This window comes from Panthera uncia, chromosome F1, assembly GCF_023721935.1.
Source record: "Panthera uncia isolate 11264 chromosome F1, Puncia_PCG_1.0, whole genome shotgun sequence".
NCBI classification, from domain to species: Eukaryota; Metazoa; Chordata; class Mammalia; order Carnivora; family Felidae; genus Panthera; species Panthera uncia.
This window is the reverse complement of record NC_064813.1, coordinates 26,338,810-26,363,483: the sequence shown is the minus strand read 5'-3', so window position 1 is coordinate 26,363,483 and position 24,674 is coordinate 26,338,810. Positions and strand designations below refer to the sequence as shown.

At 43.0% G+C, this 24,674-nt stretch overlaps 1 protein-coding gene across 1 annotated transcript in view; it reads right to left on the bottom strand.

Annotated features, from left to right (window-relative positions):
* STX6 (syntaxin 6) overlaps positions 1–24,674 on the bottom strand; it is a 51,722-nt gene that overhangs the window by 9,132 nt on the left and 17,916 nt on the right. The window contains exons 2-7 of the mRNA XM_049634143.1: positions 21,364–21,533; positions 18,706–18,800; positions 10,503–10,565; positions 6,782–6,907; positions 5,473–5,579; positions 1,096–1,190 (exon numbers count right to left, since the gene is read on the bottom strand). Coding sequence (XP_049490100.1) covers positions 1,096–1,190; positions 5,473–5,579; positions 6,782–6,907; positions 10,503–10,565; positions 18,706–18,800; positions 21,364–21,533 — 656 coding nt within the window. The remainder of the gene's footprint in view (positions 1–1,095; positions 1,191–5,472; positions 5,580–6,781; positions 6,908–10,502; positions 10,566–18,705; positions 18,801–21,363; positions 21,534–24,674) is intronic.

Sequence of the window (24,674 nt, the reverse complement as noted above, 5' to 3'; positions counted from 1 at the left end):
ACTGCTGGAAAGCAAATATAGATCTGTATTAGCCTTAGCGCAGAAGGCTGAATGAACCATTAGACCCCGTAACACATACCTGATGAGAGGAAACCCACAGAAGAATGAGGCAAGAAATGGGAAGCTCCAGCGGGGGTGCTAGTGCTCTGCTTCAACAACATTTACATCACCTCAAGGAGTACCTCAGTTCCTCCCTTGACCAAGCCACCCCCTGCCGACTAAAGAAGAAAGGAGATACTGGATGTTCTTCGGCTTTAAAATACAGTATTTCTAATGTACTACGGGAGGTGGGTTGCTGCCATCAACAAATAGAGTCCCTGGAACATATCTTCCTACATAGTGACCAATTTGAAAACTGTTAAAATTTCACCCCACTCTGGCGCAAATCTGCTAGAATATTTCACTTACGACTTTAAGTGAAAACAATTTATTTTTTATTTAAAAAGATTTTTTTTAAGTTTATTTATTTTAAGAAAGAAAGAGAGAGAGAGACCTTACGCAGTGAGAGTGGGGGAGGGGCAGAGAGCGCGAGAGAGAATCACAAGCCGGATCCCCGCTGTCAGCACGGAGCCCAATGCAGGGCTCGATCTCACAAACTAGAAGATCAATGAGATCATGACCTGAGCCAAAATTAAGAGTCAGATGCTTAAATGACGGAACCACCCAGGTGCCCCTGAAAGAAATTTAAATTAGATCTGTAAGGCCATCTGATTCTGAAATGGTAGGAGTTTTTCAATAAAAGAAAGTCCAGGGAAAACAATAACTGGCTTCTTCATTACTGTTCCCTATTTGGGCAAGGAAATAAGAAAGTGAAATAAAAAAGGATTTTGTAATTGCAATGAGAGTTGCTCCACTAGGAGAAAAGCCACCCACCACACCAGCCTTGTGCGGTGGGGGGACACAAAGACCACTTCTCCGGTGAAGGCCACAAGTGGCAGACGAGGCCTGTGCCTACCGGTCTTCCTTCTCTGACAAGAAAGCAGACCCAAAAATGTACGACAGGAGAGAGATCTGAAGGGGCACACCTGTGAGAACGCTATAGACCATGTTTCTAGAATGAAGTAGGAATTCTTAAGCTTTAAATGCCATACATACCACTGGTCATGTGAGATACTTTTGCAAGTTTCTTCATCACATTGTCCAGCCGGGACTGAGTGCTCTCCAACTCATGGGAGAAATCATCCAACATACTGGAAACAGAAGCAGACACAGAGGGGTGGCTGGTAAGCACAAAGTCTTGGCAACGCGCTGCCCATGAAATTAAATCATGGTAAGGTATGATCTTACCCCACGCCTCAGTGTTAGCAAACCTAAAACAGGTAATGTGGGGGTTTGATCAATCTATTATCCAAACTCCTTAGCACAAGACATGTTTTTTTTATTTCAGAATTTTAGGAATTTAAAAAAGCAATGAATTACATATGCTGGATATTAGCCAGCACTCGCAAGCAGGGTCTGGGGCAGACCCCATAATCAAGCATGTTAATGTTTCTGCAGAGGAAACTAACAGAAATCGTAGCTGCAGTGAGTTCAGGTTAGGTTTCCTGTAATATGGGCTTGCTGAAAACTTAAAAAAAATTTTTTTAGAGCTTTGTAGATTTTAGAAGTGTAGACCAGGCAGTGTGGAGCTGACTGATAGAAGAACAGAAACTCAGTGGCAACGCAGTGCTCTAGAAAGAGGCTGTGTGAGGTCAGACAACCAGGCTTTGCCACTTGCTTCCCCTGCTACCTTGACAAGGCACCCCACAACTCTTTGGCACAGTTTCGACATCTGTAAAATGAGGTAGCTTCCCTGCCGGGGGTCTCGTGAGCACCAGGTCATAACACAAAGCACTTCGTGGCGACAGGAGCCAAACATACTTTAATAATCATTGCCTGTAATGCACTCTGTGCTTTGTCATAACGCCGGGAGGCCCTGGGACTGCCATTCCTGACAGTGTGTGCTCCTCACCTACACCCGCAGAGAAGCCAGTGTTTTCCCACGGGGAGAAGCGGCTCCAGGAAGCTAACACTATTTTGCTGTCCAAGGTGCAGCTGGGAAAGAAAACACCAAAATACTCTCATCCCAACAATGTTTATTTCATAAATCACCAAACATTCCAGACTTTTCAACTCTGGGCTAACGTGATCATCTCAAATATAGAATGCAACATACCAATTAGTCTTATTAAGACCAGAGGTCTTATTAGTAAGGCTCTAGTACTCTGACAGCATCAATGGTGGCTAGAAAGTCCTGGGCTTGGTCTGTGCCCACATGAAGCAGCCGACAACCCTTCAGGATTCAGGGCAACCGACTCCTCATTAAGTCAATTAGGAAATACAGTCCATGTTGACAACTAAATAAGCAAGTCTTTGTCCCTTACCTGAATTTTCACATTAAGACATTATTAGCTCATCTTAGATCCTGGTAGCATCTTAGCCCTGCAGCTGCAGACCTATCCAGACAGGGCCAAACGCCGAAAACACAAGAGCCACCTTTGTATGCCGGGCATGACTTTTCCGACTGAGGACAAAAAGGCCAGTCACCCAGCCTCCGGCCCAAGGACACCCACTAACTAGGTTTCCAGCCCCGATCTATCTCCTCGGCGCTGTCCAAAAGAAACAGGCTGTGAATCCGTACGCTATTTTGTATTTCTGGTAGCCACACATTTAAAACAAAAAGGAAGAAATTAATTTTCATAATCTGCTTTATTTGGCTCCATATAGCCAAAACATTATTGTTTCAACATGTAATCAATATTTAAAAAATCATGCACAAGCTACTTTGTGGGTTTGTTTTTTTCATAGTAAGTCTTCAAAGTCTGGTGCATTTACATTTTGGCCACATCTCAGTTCAGACTGACCACATGTTACGTGGCCAATGGCACAGCTGCCAGTGGCTACACGTCCTGGGGAACACAGATCAGAGTCCAAGACCCACGTGTTCTCCTTTGAATTTACTTATTATTTTTACCAAAGTGACACATACTTTATTTTTTTTAAATATTTTTTTTAAAAAATATTTATTTTTGAGAGAGAGAGAGAGAGACAGAGTGCAAACAGGGGAGGGGTGGAGAGAGAGAGGGAGACATAGAATCCGAAGCAGGTTCCGGGCTCTGAGCTGTCAGCACAGAGCCCAATGCCAGGCTCGAACCCATGAACTGTGAGATCATGACCTGAGCCGAACCCTGGGTCGGACCCTTAACCAATTGAACCACCCAGGTGCCTCGACACACACTTTAAAGAGCTAAATAGCACGTTAAGAGTTTTCATTAAAAAAAAAAAAAACAACACAGCTGTTTCCCGCCCCCAGGACAACTGCTCCAGCCCCTCCCACTCTTCTCTCGGGCTTTCTCCACTTTTTGAAGTAAATGCTTGCACCAGAATCCTGTCCTGCTGACTCTGCACTAGAAGGGCTAGGGCTTTGCTCTGCTCCCATTTCCTTCCCCATCTCTGCATCCACCCCACACCTCCTCCTCCTTCCTTCCAACATGATTTTGTCACGGTGTGAGGAGATCGCCCTTCGGGGCTCACTCTGTCTAGAGCGAGCAAATGCTCTTCCCAGCCAGTGGCTCGTGGCCACCAGCTTGCTCCTTGGCTCTCCCCACGGCTGGCCGAGGGTTCAGCTTTCTCTGGTCAGTAGAGTCGGTAACCATCCAGGATCTGAATGTTATGCTGATCGTTGTTATTTCATGCTCTATGTCCCCATAGGTTTTATGCGTCTAAAAATAAAAATTCCTCTGCCTGCACTCTAGTGGGCTTTAGGGAGGGAGCGGAGATAAAAGGTGTATTTGGTGTGTTCAAAGTCACCATCTTTAACTGGAAGTCTACCAGGCTTCTCTGTCATCTACCGAAGCCCAAGGAGTTCAGGCAATTAGTCCTTTCCCGTCCCCCAACTGGCATTTTAGGGGAAGAATGCACTTTAGACGGAAATTAAACATGCATGCCTAGATTCCTGCTCTTGTAGCTTCCCACCTAGTCTCCCTGCCTCCAGTCTTGCTCCACTGTGGTTGGTCATCTAAACTGCAGCTAGACATGGCGCCTGGTGGCTCAGCTGGTTAAGCATCCGACTTCAGCTCAGGTCATGATCATCCCACAGTTCATGGGTTTGAGCCCTGTGTCGGGTTCCGTGCTGATGGCTCAGAGCCTGGAGCCTGCTTCAGATTCTGTGTCTCCCTTTCTCTCTGCCCCTCCCCTGCTTGTGCTTTGTCTTTCTCTCTCTCTCTCTCTCAAAAATAAACGTTAAAAAAATTTTTTTATGCCATGGCTAGGTGGGCCTGCCTGAAATGTAAACCTGACCATGGTGTCATTCCCAACACAACCTTCATGGTTTCCCATCACCCTCAGAAGAGAAAGTCCTAACCCCATAACAGGGCTTCTAAGGCCTCCCTGTCTTGACTTCTGCACCCCTCCCCACTCCCATGCTCTATACACAGTAAACCTTTCTGCCCCATGCACTTCCTCACTCTCTGTCTCGGTCGGCCCTCCCCTCACCCCCAACCCTTCACTGGGACACCTTCTCCTCACCCTTCAGGTTCCAGTTAAACACATCTTCTCAGGGACCTGGGCTAAGTCAGGTCTGCAGCTTGCGCTAGGTGAGGGCTCCCAGGTCCCATGTCCTTCCTCCTTCCTTCTCTGTCACCTCTTAATGACTTACACCATTTGTAGAACGTCCGTTCTACACAGTAAATGGTAAACTCTCTGACGGCAAAGACGGTCCGTTCTGATCGCTCCCCTATCAATACCCAGGACCTCCAGCAGAGCAGGTGCCATTCTGAATTTATGAAGAATGAATGTATAATGCTGAACTTAAGAGTGCAACTGGAGAGGTTCTGAAACATCCTAGTGGATGGTCTTACTTTTTCAGAAAAAAAAAATTGTGAAATGAACGGGTTTTAGAAGGATGCTTTTGGGGCCATGCTTCCAAGCACAAAAGGAGATTGTCCCAAGGGAAAAACAAAGAAACCCAATTGTTTTTTCTTGTTTGCTCTGTGTTTACTTTTTACTTTTGAGGGAAGATTTTTTTATTAATTGAGGTTAAATTTATAGACTTTTTTCATAAAGTTAAAGTTTAAGATGCAGAGCAAGAAGTTTTATTCGATGGAGCAGGAGAGTCATGGGGTGATAAAGTGAAGCCAGCTCATGTCCTATCCTCTTCGGGACCCAAATCCCCAGGGAGGTTACAAAAGCCAGATCTGTCTCATGCTCCCATTCATCATAACACTCCAAGAATCTGCTCAGAGGAGACTGGATCTGTTTTTGCAAGGTGTAAAACTAACATGAGAATAACTCTGCCTAAACCCTGCTGAAAATTTTATCTGATAAATTTGCTTCTTTGGGGGAGGTCAGTCTGCAAGACAGAATGAAGACAGAGCTTTAAGTAAAACAGCTTTTGGTTTCACTGGCCATGTAACTGTCAGGCTTTTCAGGGGTCTCTGAACACAGCTCTGCCCCTCAGTTTCCCTGCAGTAAGAGGGGCATGTCAATACTCACACTGCCTGTTCCTCCAGCTCCCCTCCGATGCGCTGGGACATGTTCTTCAGCACCCCGATGCTGCCAGAGACCAGCTCCAACTGCTCATCCTGCTGCTCCACAATCAGCTGGTGCCAGAGAAACGGGAAATAAGCAATGAGAATCCATCTTACCTGGCTCCAGTCCCGGTACTCTAGCAGCTGCTCGCGTCTTTGCCAACTGGGGACAATTCTCATTCAGAAGCAAAGCCCAGAAATCCAAGGACCAGACCATCGCCTCTGAGAACACACTCAGCTCAAAAGGCTGGGTTGTCAGGCTACTGATACCTCCTGCTGATCCAACGTGTGAACAGTCAGCAAACCTTGAAACCACCAAGGGGGACTGATACCGTGTGGCTCGAGTCCATTGAGGGAAAAGGCCAGGGCCAAAAGCACCTGTGCAGTAACCACTGAGCCAGGGGGGATTTGGGAAGAGGAAGCCCACACCAGGGTCAAGGTCTCAATCCACAACAGGCTGCCACAGCCTAACTACGAGAGAGAGCCCGGCAAACCTCTGAATGTGGGAAAACTATGCACACCGAGTCCTTTCCTTCCTGCTCAAGGACAAACCAGAGGCGGCCCTGTGGCAGTGAGCTGTCTCAAGGACAACCACTGAGTGATAAATAATTACTGTTAATTGTGCTGTACCTTCCTCATTTTTTGTATATAAAAAAGTCTACTTGATTAATAGCAATTTAAGTAGACAACTGGTTAAACAGACATGCTAATGGAAAGAGAACACACAGTCCTACATGTATACATACAACTTCGCATTTAAGAACCAGTTTCAATGCATAGAAAACCCTCAAATCCCCAGATACATTGTTCTCAGCTTCCTTTTTAAAATACAACTACATATCAAAAGCAACAATGTGAATATAACCAACCTCGCTTTCTTTCTGCTGTATAACCTCCACCAAAGCAATTATTTTTACATATAATGGATTTTCAATGAAACAACAAGGACTCAATTTTTCTGAAAGTGCCTTTGTTGAAATGAACAAAAAACGGAGTATAGAAGTGGAGGCGGGGAAAGAGGTTGCTAGTTTTTTGTGTTTTGTTTTTTTCAATCAATGGCCTTGTCTGTCAGTTGTGGATGTCTGGTCTGCTTTTCCTGAGAGAGCTAATCAAGCTTGGATCTCTTGACAAGGTCGTGCTCCGAAGGAGGTTCACGGCACAGGCGGACGCAGGCCGCCGCAAGACAAGTCCCCGCTCCCCCCCCCCCCCCCCCTGCTGGCAGCGGGACAGAGGGAGGGCCTGGCTCCCACCGCAGCCTACGGGCCCTCGGGTACCTGCTGCTGGGCCTGCTGCTCCTCGATGAAATGGGAGTTGGCTAACTGGAGCTCGCGGTCGAGGCGCACATACTTCTCCGTCGTTCCGGCACTCCAGTTCTGACCACCACTGTCCCCTAGCAGTGCCTATGAGAGCAGGACGGGGCAGCCAGGTTGTGGGGGGCGGGAAACAAGCCATTACTATCTGCATAAATGCTCCACAGCAAGGACATAAAGAGTTCTCATACTGCTCACGGTGCATTTTCCACCGGATCAGCCTTTTGTGTGGTGGTGGAGGTTGGTGCCTGCGTGGCACAATTTCAGGAATGCCGGGAAGGGCACCCGCTGGCTCCAAGCTTTCCCAATGGGACTCAAAAATGGCCTTTGGTCCCATTAAAATGCAAATAAATGTCAACTTCAAACCAACAAGTGCCCATCTGTACACACTACATAATGTAAAAGCACTTGGTCTCTGTAGGTCAGCTCTTCCTACCCTGGGAAGTTCACCAGAGACTCACAGGTTCTGGTGTAATCCCACAGATCTAGAATCCTTTTTATTCAAGTGTGAGCCAGGGAAGTTTCTGGGGTTTTGTTTTGGAAGGAGGTGGGAGAGCGCCCTAGTATGATAAGAAGCTAAGTCACAGCCTCTCACACACAGAAGCCCCAAGAACCACCAATGTCTCTTCAGTTTAACCCATACATAAATCCCAGTGCTTTTCCAGTTGAACGAAAGGGCTACAGGCTTCCCAGATAGGACCTGGGGGTTGCTTCACAGGCGGACATGGCCACGAATGAGTGCCTGATCCTGATAACCCAGGCGAGTGCTGGGCCTGAAGTTAGAGCTCTTCACCAGGGTCAGGTTTCCCAATATGAATTCAAGGAAGTTTGTAGCCAGAACAGGATAAGTCTGGAAAAAGGATAAGTCTCCCTTATATGAAAAGGCCTGTCAGGAATGGGAAAGCTCATTCTCGGCTTTGGGCTCGGACTGGGAGCCCCACAAGCCTGTCTGACTAGTTGGTCAAAGTTACTGCTCACACCAGTCCTGCATAAAGAGCCAGAAGACGCTGCTGACTAAGATTCTTTCTCCTTGTGCGGTTGCCAGATCTTCTTACCGGGTACTTTTTATCTCCGGAACTGTTAAAAGCCTAACTGATTACTTGCTTCTCTGTCTGAAAAGCCCTTTACTAGCCCCTTGGGACTGACGTGGCCCACTTCACCTGATGCTCAGAGCTGAATTCGGTCAAAGGGCCACACTTTGGGTACTGGGCTTGGCAAAGCTCCGAAGACAGACCTTAAGTGCTGAGGTGATTATGAGAAGGGGACCAGGGCACAGGAGAGCCTCCGGCAGTCTTTGGCAACCTGGCCTCTGGAGGAAGCAGACCCGAGGCCTTTTGAAGATGGCCCTGCCCTGCCCTGACTGTAGGGTTGTCAAGTTGAAGAGATCCTGCTCCTTCTGAGGTGAAGACTCTAAGAATCTCTAAGGAGGGCAGTGGGGCCTAGTGACAATTTTTTCAAGGTCAGAATAAGGCTATATATAGTGCATCATTAGGCTACCGACAGAGAACTGGGGGCTCCACCAGCCTGGTGTGCTCCTGGGGACACAATCAGGGCTATTTTTCTAGCACATCCATGGTCTACACTCAGGTGGACATATGTCACACCGTTAACAGTCATCTATGCTTTACTGTGAAGCAGCTTAGATTTCACCAGTCTGACTTCCAGGACTCTGTTTTAATGGGAAAGGAGACGGCAAGGGCCCAGGGCACTGGAGGACCAGCCTGTGTGCAGGTGCCAGAGCCAGAGGTCCCAGCTCAGCCAGGGTTGCACAGCACCTGATCTGGCAGGAAGCAGCGAGGCCTGCCTGCCTGAGTGCGTACAGAAAACCAGCCCTGCGATTCTTTGACAATTTGTGACCCTATGACGTTTCACGCAACACTGAAAACAAAATTCCAGTCCACACTTGGAAAGGCAATGTGTAACTACACAGTTTGTGTATGTCAGCTCAACTTCTACTATCTGGGGAATAAAACAATTCAAGTTCAGGGTAATGGAGGCCAAGAGTTCCCGATCTCACTGTCACAACTACCTTAGGTCACTCAGCTCCTGTGAGCTGAAGTGGAGACAAAAAGGGAACTTCAAAACTAGCCAGCTATGGCCAGACCCTCGGCTTCTCCCAAGAGCTAGTGCCAGATGGACCAGGTCAGTCACTGGCTTTTCCTCGCTGCACTGTTAAGAGGAAGGGAGGTAGACAGGAAGAAAATAAAACACAACAATGACTTGAAAAATGAAATGCGAGAAAGGAAACAGGAAAATTAAGTTAGGTGATATCTGGAGAGCCCCCTCCCTTTCTTTGAGCTCTTACAATACTTGTTTTCAAAATTAAGTGGGTCAACAAACACGTGCAGGTATAAAGTAAGGACTTACTGATACCAGTTAGTTAAAAATGATGAGCTGATTCTGGAGTTAACAGTCTACTAAATGGACTGACTACTGGTAACTTTATGGAGTCTGAACGGAACTGAAGTTAAATCTAAATTTAAATTTTAGGTGACTGGTGTGTGTGTGTGTGTGTGTGTGTGTGTGTGTGTGTGTATTAAGTATTTATTTGGGGGGGGGGGGCGGGGAGATGAGGCAGAAGGAGAGGGAGAGAGAATCCCAAGAGAATCTCTGTGCTGACAGTGCAGAGACGTGGGGCTCAATCTCACAAATTGTGAGATCATGACTTGAGCCAAAATCCAGGGTCTGACGCTTAACCGACTGAGCCACCCAGGTGCCCCTGTTGTACATTTTTTAAAACTATTTTATTTTATTTTATCAGTCAGAAAGAAATGTCTACACAAAGCATCTAACTTTAAAAAGATACTTAAAATCCAAGGACTGGTCTCTTGTAGCTTTTATTTTTGATATGTCATTATCTGTGCTTTGGTTTCTGAAATGAGATTTCATGATGTATCTGTAATAACTAATAGAAACTAGACCTCATGTCAAAAAAATATTTAAGGGGCACTTGGGTGGCTCAGTTGGTTACATGTCCGACTTTGGCTCAGGTCATGATGTCACGATTCGTGAGTTTGAGCCCCATGTCGGGCTCTGTGCTGACAGCTCAGAGTTTGGCGCCTGCTTCGGATTCTGTGTCTCCCTCTCTCTCCACCCCTCCCCCACTCACACTCTGTCTCTCTCAAAAATAAATAAAAATTTTTAAAAATAATAAAAATACTTAAAATGACGAAGGACTTAAATTCACACGTTACATTAATTTAACACACATTAAGTTTCCTCCAGTGTCTTTACATAAAATTTTACTCATTCGATGTCTAGTAAGTTCTATGGGCAATGTAACAGCAGCCAGAGATTTAAAAACAGCCTGTGACACAAACTGTTCCTCACTTTCAAGGAGCATGGGGTCCAGCAGAGAAAAAGACAGGAAACGGAGCAATTACAGCACTTAACAGAGCCTCGCACACGGAGCACGCGCGACACGTCCAGAAGAAATGCCGTGTGGTGGGGGCTACAAGGGTAAGCAGAGGGAGCTATGGGAGCCCAGATGAGAGAGCCAGAGGGTGTGAGGGAGCGGAGGGGCAGCTGACCAGACTTTCTCACACCTGCCGACCTCACTCCAGGCTCAGCGTGTACATGTCCTCTGCTTAAACACACAATACGCAGACATTAGCATTTTTTAATTAAAAATATCTAACCATGCTATTTTCTTTGACTGATGTTGTGTATTCAGATGTTTACTCACCTGTCTGTTTTTTCGTTCAGCTAATGCCTGCACAGAGGAAGGTGACATGTGATCCTTCATGTCCTAATGAGGTAAGGAGAAGACCAGAAAACAAACGAATACCCTCAGATTAAACAAAATCATGGTTAATATTTTACATGCTAGCAAAATACACATACATTATTATGAAATTTTTAAAACAAAAAGACAGCATTCTTTAAAGTCTCAAAATTAAAGGAAATAAAATAGTGGGACTGGCATTCCTTTAAAAGGGCATAACCTGGATACTAAATTTAAAGAGGAAGACAGAGGAAGGGAGCTGGGATTTCCTGAGTACCAACCACGGGTCAGAAACACCACCGAACACTTACATTTATCACTGAATTTTCATAACAACTCTATGAAGCTGGTATTATTTCTGCTTTACAGGTGAGGAGTTTGAGATCTACAAAGGCTGAGAAACTCTCTTAAGGTCACACAGTCAGTAAACGGCAATCCTGGGACACAAACTCAAGAACCTGTGCTCAAGGACCGGGATCTTCAAACAGAATACATGTGAAAAATCATGCACTTTAGGATAAAGTATATCTATCATTAAACACCAGAGAATACTTCCTAGTATTCTATCTTATTTTATTTCTGGGTTGGATTCATGTGAAGTATAGACTATTCTAATCCAAGAGTGAATTTCCAGAGCAGTATCAAAAATAATTTTGTAAAGGGATGCTTGGGTGGCTCAGTCAGGTAAGTGTCCGACTTCAGCTCAGGTCATGATCTCACTGCTTGTGGGTTTGGGCCTGGCGTCAGGGTCTGTGCTGACAGCTTAGAGCCTGGAGCCTGCTTTGGATTCTGTGTGCCCTCTCTCTCTGCCCCTCCCCTGCTCAAGCTCTGTCTCTCTCTCAAAAATAAACATTAAAAAAATAATTTTGCATGGAAAGAAAAATGAATGGACCCATTACTTACTCTGAAGTAAAACACCTGATTAAATATGAGCCATTTTCCTTATCATATTTAACCACAACCCAATATCCTTTAAAATTATTTGAATTGAGTACGATTGCTGTAATACAATTTTTCTTTAAAAAAATAAATGCTGCCAAAATAACTTCATAACTTTCTGTTGGCAAGTAGCTATTTTATAGATGCAAATGTTGAGGTATTAGGCACTCAGAAACTTTTTCCAAGACGCACGACAAGTGAACAGCAGATGAGACAGTGCCACAGTTTTCCTAATTCCTATGGGCAGTCTGAATAATAACCACCTTGCTTCAACTTTCCCAGCACCCATTTTTACGCTCACCAAATGCTCACTAAAGCCTAATACGTGCCCACGTACAGCAGTGAGCAATACAGGCTGGGTCCCTGCCCACATGGAGCCGACACTATGGTGGAGAAAAGGCAAACAGTAATCCCACAGATAAGTCAACAAAGTGGTTGCTGTGTTGGGAAGGAGGGGAATAAACAGGGCTGGAACTGAGTGGGTGATGAATGCCACTCTAGAGGCATAGGATAGGGGTGACAATGGAATAGAGACCTGAAGGGCAAGAATGAGTCAACCACAGAAAGAACTAAAGGCCGGGAAATCTGGGCAAAGGGAACAGCAAATACAAAAGCCTGGAGGTGGGAAACAGCTCAGTGCCTTTGGCTCTTGAGAAAGCAGGCCAGGGTGGTCCAAGGAGCCAGCTGCGTGTTTGGGGCTAGGGGACAGAAGAGAAGGTTGGCCAAACGTGCAGGCCCCTCAGGCTGCTTAGATTTTATTCTGAGGCAGGGGCTGGCAAACTTTGTTTGTAAAGGAGTAAATATTAAATATTCAGCCCATCATACACTGGTGTGTGTGTGTGTGTGTGTGTGTGTCTGTGTGTGTGTGTGTCTGTGTGTGCACGCGCATGTTTTCTAACTATACTTTAAAAAATGTAGAACTGTTCTTAGATCTCATGGGTCATAGATTGCAGGCCCCTGTGCAAAGGCAAATGAGAAGCATTAAAGTATTTAAAGCATGGCCATGGAGTATTCTGGTTCATGTTTTAGAAGATCACTTTGGGTATTCTGTAGAAAAAAAATGTTATTAATCCAGCAGAGCAAAGGTAAAGAGATCATTTTACTATAACCTGTCACTATGTCCCTCCCAGTGCTGCCCATCTACAGGTGCATCCAAAAGGAGCAAATCCCCTCTGTTGGGGGCCTTCAACAAGAGGATATGTGAGCCCTTGGAAATGACACTGGGTAGGTAGCACATCCGAGGGGTGTTCTGTCTAGGGTCCAGTTGACCCAGAAATTCTAGAATTCTCTACCTATTTCGGTGTTCACAAACCTCAAAAATACAAATTAAAAAAATTTAAAAAATGGCCACCCATAGAAACTGAGAAAAATATACTTAGTTAAAAAAAAAAAAAAAAAAGCACTCACCATGAACATACAGATATTGGCTTATTTAAAACAAAGGGAATTCAGTGGTATAAGCCATGTTTCTTAAATGTGTGAGATTTACCTGAGTGAGTCACCTGGGGTGGTGTTAAATGTTCACTGGTGGGATAATATATGCTTTAAAAATGCACTTAATACATTTTATAATAGTTAAAAAAAAAACAGTGAACATTACTTGCATAAAGAAATAATGAAAATATCAACATGTATCCAAACATGTATGGAAAAAATAACTGAAGTTCAATTAAACCTTGAACTTTATCTGTAGAACGTGTTTTTGCTGTTAGAAGTCAGGACAGCGTGGGGCGCCTGGGCGGCTTAGTTGGTTAAGTATCCAACTTCAGCTCGGGTCGTGATCTCACAGTTTGTGAGTTTGAGCCCCCCGTCAGGCTCTGTGCTGACACCTCAGAGCCTGGAGCCTGCTTCCGATTCTGTGTCTCCCTCTCTCTCTGCCCCCTCCCCTGCTCGTGCTCTGTCTCTCAAAAATAAACATTAAAAAAATGAAAAGAAAAAAAAAGAAGTCAGCACAGTGAACAGGGAAGTAAAGACCGTACAGGCGCACAAGGAGGCTTCTAGGGGTGCTGGGAATGCTCTGGAATGCTTCCATGGCTGTCACCAGTTTACAAACTCTTCAAGCTGTGTACCTGGGATACATGCACTTTTCTCTATTTTTGTACTTCAATAAAAATGTAAAAAAAACAAAAACAAAAAGAACTGCTGCTCTGGAACAATGGCTGGAAAGTAAACTGGACTAACTGAAAAAACTTGACATTTTGTAACAGGAGCCTTGATATTTGTGTCAAATATTCACGGCCTTGACCTAGCAATTCCACTATTAGGATTTATTTTAAGAAAACAATATAAAAGGGGCGCCTGGCTGGCTCAGTCAGTAGAGCATGCAACTCTTGATCTCAGGGTTGTGAGTTAGAGCCCCATGGTGGGTGTGGGGATTACTTAAAAATAAAATCTTAAAAAAAGAACAGTATAAAACATATACCAGAAAAAAAGCAAAGATGTACACTGCAGTGCTATTTATAATAGGAAAGAAAAATAGAAAAAAGCAGCATGTCCCAAGAAGAGAATAGTAACTTAGAGTAAACTCAGACGAATGTGCCATTTCTTTTAAGAGTCTATTTCAGGGGTGCCTGGGTGGCTCAGTTGGTTGAGTGTCCAACTTCAGCTCGCGTCATGATCTTATGGTTTGTGAGTTCGAGCCCCATGTTGGGCTCTGTGCTGACAGCTTGCTCAGAGCCTAGAGCCTGCTCGGGATTCTGTCTCCCTTTCTCTTTGCCCCTCCCCCATTCACACTTTGTCTCTGTCTCTCTCAAAAATAAACAAACATTTAAAAAAAAAATTTTTTTTAAAGAGTCTATTTCAATGTCATATAATGACTAGAGGAAATATGTAAAACTGTTAATAGTGATTATTTCCAGGGAGTGGAATGACAGAATGGAGGGGCATTTTTTACCTTTCTCATCCAGCAAAATTATTTGCATTTTAAAAATAGCAAGTATGAATTGCTTTTAATTTAAAAAATTAAAATACAAAATGCTTATGATGGCTTAACACTATGATCACAATTGTAAAAATACAACTATCATACACTGAGAAGAAAATCAGCATGAGAAAATATAGCAAAGGTTGTGTTCATTATTTGGAGCTTAGATTTCTTTTTTCTATTTTTTCCTCTTATAAACTTTTCTAATTTTCCTTCATGAACATGCATTACTTTAATGAAATACGTATTTAAAAGCTCCAGGTTTTTAAAGTGTCTGCTTACTAAAATATATGTGGAGGGGCCGTTAGCCGTGATGGCGAGTGACTCTTCCAATGGCTGTGCAGCATGTGTCCTGTGTGGCCATGACAGCAGGTAAAACAGCCAGGCTTTCACTTCTAGTCGCCATTTGTTTCTACGTCCATTAAAAGTTATCAGCCACCAGCCTCCTTATTAGGATTTGGAATTTTAAGCTAAGTCACTGAACACTGTTAAGCATTCTGTAACAACCTATCAGGCAAAAAGGTAATCAGTCATCTTCTTTCTAACACATGAAGTTTAGAACCAGCAGTCCAGAAGCAGCTAATACCAATACAATTTGGTTCGTCTGCAAAAAAAAACAAAAAAACAAAAACAAAAAAACCCACAATACAATAAATGTCCTAGTTACTTATGCTCCTGTTCCCATTTCATGGTGTCTTCCAAACTGAGTGAATGGGACACCATACATCCCAGTACTCAGCACTCAGAGGTCACACATCCCAACGTCATCTCTGTCCACATTGTACACCTCCCCCTTTTTGGTTAACCATGTCTATCTTGACTTACAATGAAATGGAAACAATTCTTGGGTTGGAACAAGTTGGATTTTTTTTCGCAAGGGGTACAGTTCTCATCATCTTTGAAAGTTAGAGAGAATGTCTGTGAGGACCATTTAATTGATAAAGAAAACATAGAGCCAGAGAGGCTAAATCACTTGCCATGATGAAAATTTATTAAGGTCACAAATGAGCCTAGAACTCAGTTCATTCCCTGTGCCTCTGCCATATACTTCAAAACCTTCTGCTACTAAGTTAAGACAAAGTCACTTCTGGAACATATTTCCACAACACAAAGATTTCACATGCAAGATCTCCGATGTGTAGGTGACCCCACAAATGTAAAAATGATTACTTCAAAAATATCAAAGGCTATTTACACACACAAAAAAATATTTTTGCTCTCTTCAATAAAAACTGCCAGCAAAACTTAGTAAAAACTACATAAACTTCAAAGACACTTGGGAAAACACACAAACAAGACTCTTGAAACCAGGGATGCTTCTTTTTCTTTTTTATTTTTTTTTATTTTTTTTTTTTAACATTTATTTATTTTTGAGACAGAGAGAGACAGAGCATGAACAGGGGAGGGTCAGAGAGAGGGAGACACAGAATCTGAAACAGGCTCCAGGCTCTGAGCTGTCAACACAGAGCCCGACGCGGGGCTCGAACTCACAGACTTCATGACCTGAGCCGAAGTCGGACGCTTAACCGACTGAGCCAGCCAGGCGCCCCTAAACCAGGGATGCTTCTAAAAGCAAAGCCGATGGACATGAATTGCAAGGAAAAATGAGGGAAAGATGTAATTCTTCAGACAGAACAACCACACACACAAATGTACAATGTGTTACCAACTCTCCTGCCTAAGAAGGAGAAAGCTGTGGGTCAAAATGTACTCCTTTTGAAGCAAAGAAACAAAAACGTACTGATAACAGGTTAACAGAGGACTTTATGTAAGCTTGTGATATACACATCCCAAACCTGAGCTTGGTTGTAGGTTTCTTTTCCCAAATCTCCTAACTCTCTGATCCTACTCTACCTCCTCCAACTAGAACCCGGAGATCTCAGTATATAAATACTGCTTAACTAGAGACTCAGTAGGGTAAGTGTCTCTTACTTAATCTCAGCTCAGGTCATGATCTCATGGTTCATGGGATGGAACCCTGTGTCAGCAAGAAGCCTGGTTGGGATTCTCTCTCTCCCTCTCTCTCTCTGCCCCTCCCTTGCATGCACTCGCTTTCTCTCTCTCTCAAAATAAATAAATAAACATAAAAAAAAAAACCTGCAAATACTGCTTAGCCAAATGCAATATTTTTTTAATTAAAAAAATTTTTTTACATTTATTTATTTTTGATAGACAGAGAGACACAGAGCACAAGTTGGGGAGGGGCAGAAAGAGAAGGAGACACAGAATCCGAAGCAGGCTCCACGCTCTGAGCCGTCAGCACAAAGCCTGACATGGGGCTCGAGCTCACAAACCGCGAGATCATGACCCGAGCTGAAGTTAGATGCTTAACCGACTGAGCCACCCAGGCACCCCCCAAATGCAATAATATTCAATCAACACACGGTGCTTTAAGAAAAAAAATTCAAGTAAGCCTCATTACTATGTCCTTCTCTTCTGAAGGATTTCAATTAGAATTTATTAAAATGAGATCAACAAAAGCTCAATTAGGTACTGTTAACCTACAACTAGCAAACAGTAACAGCTTTCCAAAAAGGAGTCACAATTAAAACAAGAATGACTAAAAACTCTACAATACTCAGTTGGATGATACAGTGGAGTATGATTTAGACCTCAACCCTAGAAGGGCTGCAGCATTATGAAGTGTGGACTTGATTTTAAACAGTTCTATCAAAGAATACACTTTAAAAAGCTTTTCAAAATGAACGTCAGTTTCTACTTCCAGTTATACCAATTAACTTAACTTTCAATATACTTACCTCTGAATTTCAATTTGCAAAACTTACAAGTAGTACTATTTTGCAGAAAGAACAAATATAATGATTAAGGTCAGGGATATATGCTTCACTGCAAGGCACCATTTAAATACTAACATCAGGGGCGCCTGGGTGGCTCAGTCAGTTAAGCGGCCGACTTCGGCTCAGGTCATGATCTCGCGGTCTGTGAGTTCGAGCCCCGCGTCGGGCTCTGTGCTCACAGCTCGGAGCCTGGAGCCTGTTTCGGATTCTGTGTCTCCCTCTCTCTGACCCTCCCCCATTCATGCTCTGTCTCTCTGTCTCAAAAATAAATGTTAAAAAAAAAAAAAATTAAAAAAAAATAAATACTAACATCTACAGAAGTGTCTTTCAGAAAATCTATTACAAAAAATAGAAAAGCAAACCGTATGTATCAAATAAGTAATTGGAGATTTACCTTATTGGAATAAACGGCTTCCTGATTAGAACAGTGTTCTGAACCGACTAGAAATTAAGAGTGTCTAATTCAAATGCTCAGTGTATATAGATGGGGCACCCAGGTCCAAAAATATGAGGCCCATTAAAGTATGGCCTTATTTAAAAATAATTTAGATATATGTATATAGAAAGGCAACTAATGAATAAAAGAAGAAACAAGAATAGTTAAAGTTCAGTGATAACCTACCATCTGAAATAATTTCAAAAGGAAATCACATGACATAAAGTTTTTGGCAAACACATACCAAGGTTCCTGCCTAAGATGACTCTTAAAAAGCCATATGTTAGCGCTGGTATGATCCCAAGTCTTTTTATTCAAGGAAGCTGCTTTCTAGTACATATGTTAAAGACAGCTGGTTCTCTTACATCTAGTTATGCTAATCAAACGGCTTAGCCATATAGTTTCAAATACAAACATATCTCAAGGATACAGGATTTGACTTAAATGATATTTTCTCTTAGGTTTTTTTTTAACAATAGATTATTAGCTATGTAATTTGAGACTAAAGATTTGTTCAACTGGGACTAGCTTTTAACACTCTTGATGGATGCTTGCTCTGGACAGCTCCCGAAAGGCTGTCAAGCAGTTGTATATGGAAATGTCAGTAACACGGGTTGCAAAAGTTCCAGAAGCAATTCAGATGGTGGAAGAGGCTGCTATCCAAACCTGGTAAGAGTCACTCTGCACAATGCAAAGTGATTACCAATCCATCAAGGAACCAAATGGTTTCTACAATGGTAATTCTTCCTTTTGTCCAAAAACGCAGTAGAGCAAGAAATAAAGAGGAAACAAGAGAACTGGTTTGGAGGAATGAGAGCTATGGACAAGTAGGACACCCTTAAAGTAACTTCCCCAGGGCCAGGCATCTACTCTCTCCATTTTGCTCCAAGAAATAAGCCTGACAATACTAGAAACAAATTTCTTTCCTTGAATCAGAGAAATTATGATGGAAAGCGGCATTTAATTCATACTAAAAAGTGGTTTCAGAGTCGACCTATTAGTTTACAATTAAGAAAAGCAGTTTGGCTATTTCTTGCACAAATAACACAGTAAGCTCATATTCCTTACCCTGACAACTTGCCGAGTGCTTGTGATGAAGGTTTTTCTTATACTCAATTCAGTCGCATCAAGGTTGAATTTTCTAGGGTTTGCTTCAACTATACGTGGGTCAAAGAGTCAAGGTAAAGCAATTTCATCATCAAAAGTCTACCAAACGACATCACGTTAAACCACAGAATCTCTCACAGGCAAGCAATAAAATCTGGCTCGATGTCTCTGAACACACAGGCACCTTGACGCACATCATTCTCAAACTCTCTTCCCACAGCTATGAGGATCTCCGTGCCTCAAAGTGGAGAAGACCCTCCAGGTTAAGACTGCTGACTGGGTTCACTATAAATCCATGGCTGTCTGACCACAGCTGAGCTGGGCTCTTCCAGAGACCTGCCAGCACTTTGTATCTATTCTTTTCTGACTCCAGATCACCTTTCCCATGACAGCTCTGAAAACCTGTTTCATCTGCTATTCCAAACCATTCCTCTTATGGCAAGAAGCTAACCCTGCTTACGAATCTAGAGATCCAGGCTTCTTCAGTGAAGCTTCCCCTGATCTCCTCACCCCCAGCCTGGTCCTGCTGCCCCATGTCAGACACTCACATGGCTCTCTGTACTTTTCTCTTACAGTTTGCAAATAGACATTTGTGTTATTCTGATTAATGTCTGTTCCCCTGTCCCCAGAGCTCCTCACTACTCCCCACCATAAATTCCATGAGGGCCAGTACACTGTTCTGCTCATCAGTCCCATCCCAGTAACTAACAAAATACATGGCACACTCAGGGATTACTTGCTGAATGAGTGATGAAAACCACATACTTCATTTTATTGTGCTTTGTTTTACTGCACTTAGCAGACACTGTGTTTTTTACCAATTGAAGGTTTGTGGCAACCCAGTGTCAAGCAAGTCTATTGGTACCATTTTTCCAACAGCATTTGTTCCCTTTGTGTCTCTGTGTCACCTTTTGGTAATTCTAGCAATATTTCAAGCTTTTTCACTGTTATATTGGTTATGGTGATCTGTGGTTGTAACTCACTGAAAGCTCAGATGATGACGAGGATTTTTCAGCAATATTTTTATGTTAAAGATTTTATTTTTAAGTAATCTCTACACCCAACATGGGGCTCAAATTTACAATCCCGAGATCAAGAGACACGTGCTTTACCAACTGAGTCAGCCAGGCACCCCAGCAATAAAGTATTTTTAAATTAAAGTATATACACTGTTTTTAGACAACATCCTATTGCACACTTAACAGAGTACAGTCTAGTGTAGACATCACTTCTATGCACAGCGAAACCCCAAAACTTCACTTGACTTGCTTTATTGCGATACTCACTTGATTGTGGTGATCTGGAACCGAACCCACAGTATCTCCTCTTTCTCTCGTAATTTCTGTCTCCCCAATATTGTCTTCTTCCATCTCAAGGGAAGACGGATCTTCCTGTATCTGTGCTTTTGATCCCATCCTCTCACATATTTTGTTCCACTAATTTTAAAGAACATGCTTGTTTTTTAAAAATAATTTAAAAAGAGGATGCCTGGGTGGCTCAGTCGGTTAAGCAACCGACTCTTGACCTCAGCTCAGGTCATGATCTCATGGTTCGTGGGTTTGAGCCCCACATGGGGCTCTGCACTGACAGTGCAGAGCCTGCTTGGGATTTTCTCGTCCTCTCTCTCCCTTGCTTGTGCCCCCCTCCCTTGCTTGTGCACACACTCGCTCTCTCAAAAATCAATAAATAAACTTAAAAAACAGTAATTTAAAAGGCACCCAGGGTCATTATGATTAACAGAAATATATATAAATTATGCAGTCCACACATCAACTGCACATGAACCCATGCTATGGAGTGATTCTGACGAAAGCCGGTTTCCTAGGTCACACTTACTGAAAGAACAAAAGAGAACTGAGAACGTGCAGCTGGCATACCGTCAACGTTTTTGATTGGCTGGAATATTTCCACCTGAGAAAAGGCCACATAGTTCAGCTTTTACAGTTCTCTGGTTCGTCAGTCAGGTCAGTGCACTTCTTTAACATCAACAGCACGACTTAAATGTAACAGATCTGCTTTTACCAAATGCAACTGGATGGTTTAGAATGCTTCTCCGATGGACACTGGCATTCTAGCATCACCTCCTGAATTGGAAGAAGACAATCCACAAAAGGATCTTCTTTTGATTTCTAATCAACAACGTATAACACTGGCCCTGTATACACCTCTATGTAATAATGACCGCTAACACAGAAGCTCACTGTGCGTCAGGCACCATACTCTACCTGCTACACTTCCAACAATCCTACGAGCTAGGTACTACTATTATCCTAACTTTCTACTGAAGAGGAAACTGAAGCAGAGAACAATGCTCCAAGTCAAACAGATAGTAACTGGTATAGTTAGGGCTTGAACACACAATCTGACTCCAGGGTCTGAGCTTATAACCACTGCACTACACTGTCTCCACACTGCCTGACTTATCACGCACTGTAGAAGAACGTGGCCCCTAAACCTTAGCTCACTAGGCAACTATTTTGAGTGTATCATGGTACAAAGAAGAGCAACATCAATCGACTAGAAAAGGAAATATCTAATCTATGTACTTGAGACATCTGGACAAAAATGTGTTCATTTTTCTGTCCATCCCAGAGGCACAGGCACCATAGAGAAGGATATTGATGGTCTCGTCGAGGTCCTCCAGATCCCACTCTATGCTCCGGAGGTTGTTTCTCAGCTCATTGGTGGTCCAGTCGATTTCTTCCCTTGTTGCTGTGGAGGGGTCCTGGAGGAGCTCTGTCCATCTCTGAAACAAGCCCTGGGCAGTGTTGACTGCTTTCTGTACCTCTCTGTAATCAAGGTGAAGGGAAAGGGCAGAAATCAGAGACAGCACATTCCATGAACAAGTTACTACTGTTTGACTTTAAGTTGACGCCTGTGATCATGTACCATCTTCAGCACCTACCACTCCTAAAAGTATTTTTAGCCTTTACAGAAGGCTCCTCATATGAACAAATATCAAAGTTCGAACCTTTAAAGATACCAGTCCCAGTATTATGTTCTCAGCTGATTTGGGGATCAAACAGCCATTATTTAAGTAGTTATATCAAGTTGATTAGAGAAGGACAAAATGTAATTTTTCTCTCAATGGACTATACTTAAAAATCCTGTAAGAAGCAATCCTACAAATTAGCTAAAGTGCCATTAACATTCACACGTGCTGCCATTTGGTGTGATATTTTATATTCATATGAACAAGTCCTAACACAGCTTCCCTTTTCCTACATGGAGGAAGAATGAGGGTAAAAAGGGTGGAGGAAGGGTTACTCACACAGCTAGTCTTTTTGAAGGTAAGTATTTAAAAAAATTTTTTTTAATCTTTATTTTTGAGAGAGAGAGAGAGAGAGAGAGAGAGAGAGAAAGAGCAAGTGGGGGAGGAGCAGAGAGAGAGGGAGACACAAAATCTGAAGCAGGCTCCAGGCTCTGAGCTGTCAGCACAGAGCCCAATGCGGGGCTTGAACCCACGAACCATGAGATCATGACCTCAGTGGAAGTCGGACGCTTACCCGACTGAGCCACCCAGGCACCCCTGAAGGTAAGTATTTTAATCTGAAGGTAAGTATTTTAATTTAGCCATTCTGATAGGTGTGAGGTGATATCTCATTGTAGTCTTGATTTGCATTTCCCTGACGATGAGTGATGTTGAGCATCTTTTCATGTATTTGTTGGCCATCCCTATGTCTGCTTTGGAGAAATGCCTGCTCATGTCTTCTGCCCATTTTTTAAGTTGGATTATTTGTTTTTTGAGTGTTGAGCTATATCAGTTCTTTATATATTTTGGATACTAACCCTGTATCAGAGATATCATCTGCAAATATCTTCTCCCATTTAGGAGATTGTCTTTTAATCTGAGACATTTTTAAATCCAAAATCTCACTGGACTTCCTAATATTATTACCTTTAAATATATACATGTATACAATATACATATAGCAGGTGAGTGTGTTTCTTGTTTAGAGAGGGAAACCAGGTCATTAAGTGTTATGATCTAGCATGCTTTCAACTTAGATAGAGTCACAAGGTTTTAAAAACTTCCCCCCACCTTCCATGCTCATGGGTTAGAAGAACAAATACTGTTAAAATGTCTATACCACCGAATCTACACATTTAATGCAACCCCTATCAAAATATCAACAGCCTTTTTCACAGAGCTAGAACAATCCTAAAATTTGAATGGGACCGCAAAAGATCCTGCATAGCCAAAGTAATCTTAAAAAAGAAAAAGCAAAGCTGGAAGCCTCGCAATTCCGGACTTCAAGCTGTATTACAAAGCTGTAGTCATCAAGACAGTATGGTACTGGCATAAAAACAGACACACAGATCAGTGGAATAGAACAGAAAACCCAGAAATGCACTCAACTATATGGTCAACTAATCTTTGACAAAGCAGGAAAGAATATCCGATGGAAAAAAGACAGTCTCTTCAATAAATGGTGCTGGGAAAACCAGACAGCAACATGCAAAAGAATGAAACTGGACCACTTTCTTACACCATACACAAAAATAAATTCAAAATGTATGAAAGACCTAAATGTGAGACAGGAAACCCTCAAAATCCTAGAGGAGAACAGAAGCAGCAACGTCTTTGACCTTGGCCGCCGGAGCAACTTCTTACTTGTTCCAGAGGCAAGGGAAAGAAAAGCAAATACGAACTATTGGGACCTCATCAAGATAAAAAGCTTCCACACAGTGAAGGAAACAACAAAACTAAAAAGCAACCTTCAAAATAGGAGAAGACATTTGCAAATGACGTATCTGATAAAGGGTTAGTACCCAAAATCTATAAAGAACTTATCAAATTCAACATCCAAAAAACAAATAATCCAGGGGCGCCTGGGTGGCGCAGTCGGTTAAGCGTCCGGCTTCAGCCAGGTCACGATCTCGCGGTCCGTGAGTTCGAGCCCCGCGTCAGGCTCTGGGCTGATGGCTCGGAGCCTGGAGCCTGTTTCAGATTCTGTGTCTCCCTCTCTCTCTGCCCCTCCCCCGTTCATGCTCTGTCTCTCTCTGTCCCAAAAATAAATAAAAAACGTTGAAAAAAAAAAAAATTCAAAAAACAAATAATCCAGTTAAGAAATCGGCAGAAGAGAGGTGCCTGGGTGGCTCAGGTGGTTAAGTGTCCAACTCTTGATTTCAGCTCAGGTCATGATCTCAAGGTATGTGAGATCCAGCCTCACATCAGGCTCTGTGCTGACAGCAGAAGACATGAATAGAAATTTTTCCAAAGAAAACATACAGATGGCTAACAGACACATGAAAAGATGCTCAACATCATGGAAATACAAATCAAAACTACAATGAGATATCACCTCACACCAATCATAATGGCTAAAATTAACAACACAGAAAAAAACAGGTGTAAGTGATGATGCAGAGAAAGGGGAGCCCTCTTATACTGTTGGTGGAAAACAATATGGAAGTTCCTGAAAAAGTTAAAAATAGAACTACCCTACCATCAGCAATGACACTAGTTATTTACCCAAAGGATATAAGAATACTAACTTGAAGCAATACCTGCACCCCAATGTTTATAGCAGCATTATCAACAACAGCCAAATTATGGAAAGAGCCCAAATGTCAATCAACTGATGAATGGGTAACAAAGATGTGGTGGAATAGGGGCACTGGGGTGGCTCAGTCGGTTAAGCGTCTGACTTTGGCTCAGGTTGTGAACTCGTGGTTCATGAGTTCGAGCCCCATGTCGGGCTCTGTGCTGTCGGCTCAGGCCCTGGAGCCTGCTTCAGATTCATGTCTCTCTCTCTCTCTCTGTTCCTCCCCAGCTTCCACTCTGTCCCTCTCTCTCTCTCTCTTTCTCTCTCTCTCTCTCTCTCTCTCTCAAAAATAAAGATTAAAAAAAAAAAGAAGAGGATATGGTGGAGTAAAAAAGAATGAAATCTTGACATTTGATGTGGATGGAGCTAAAAAGTATTATG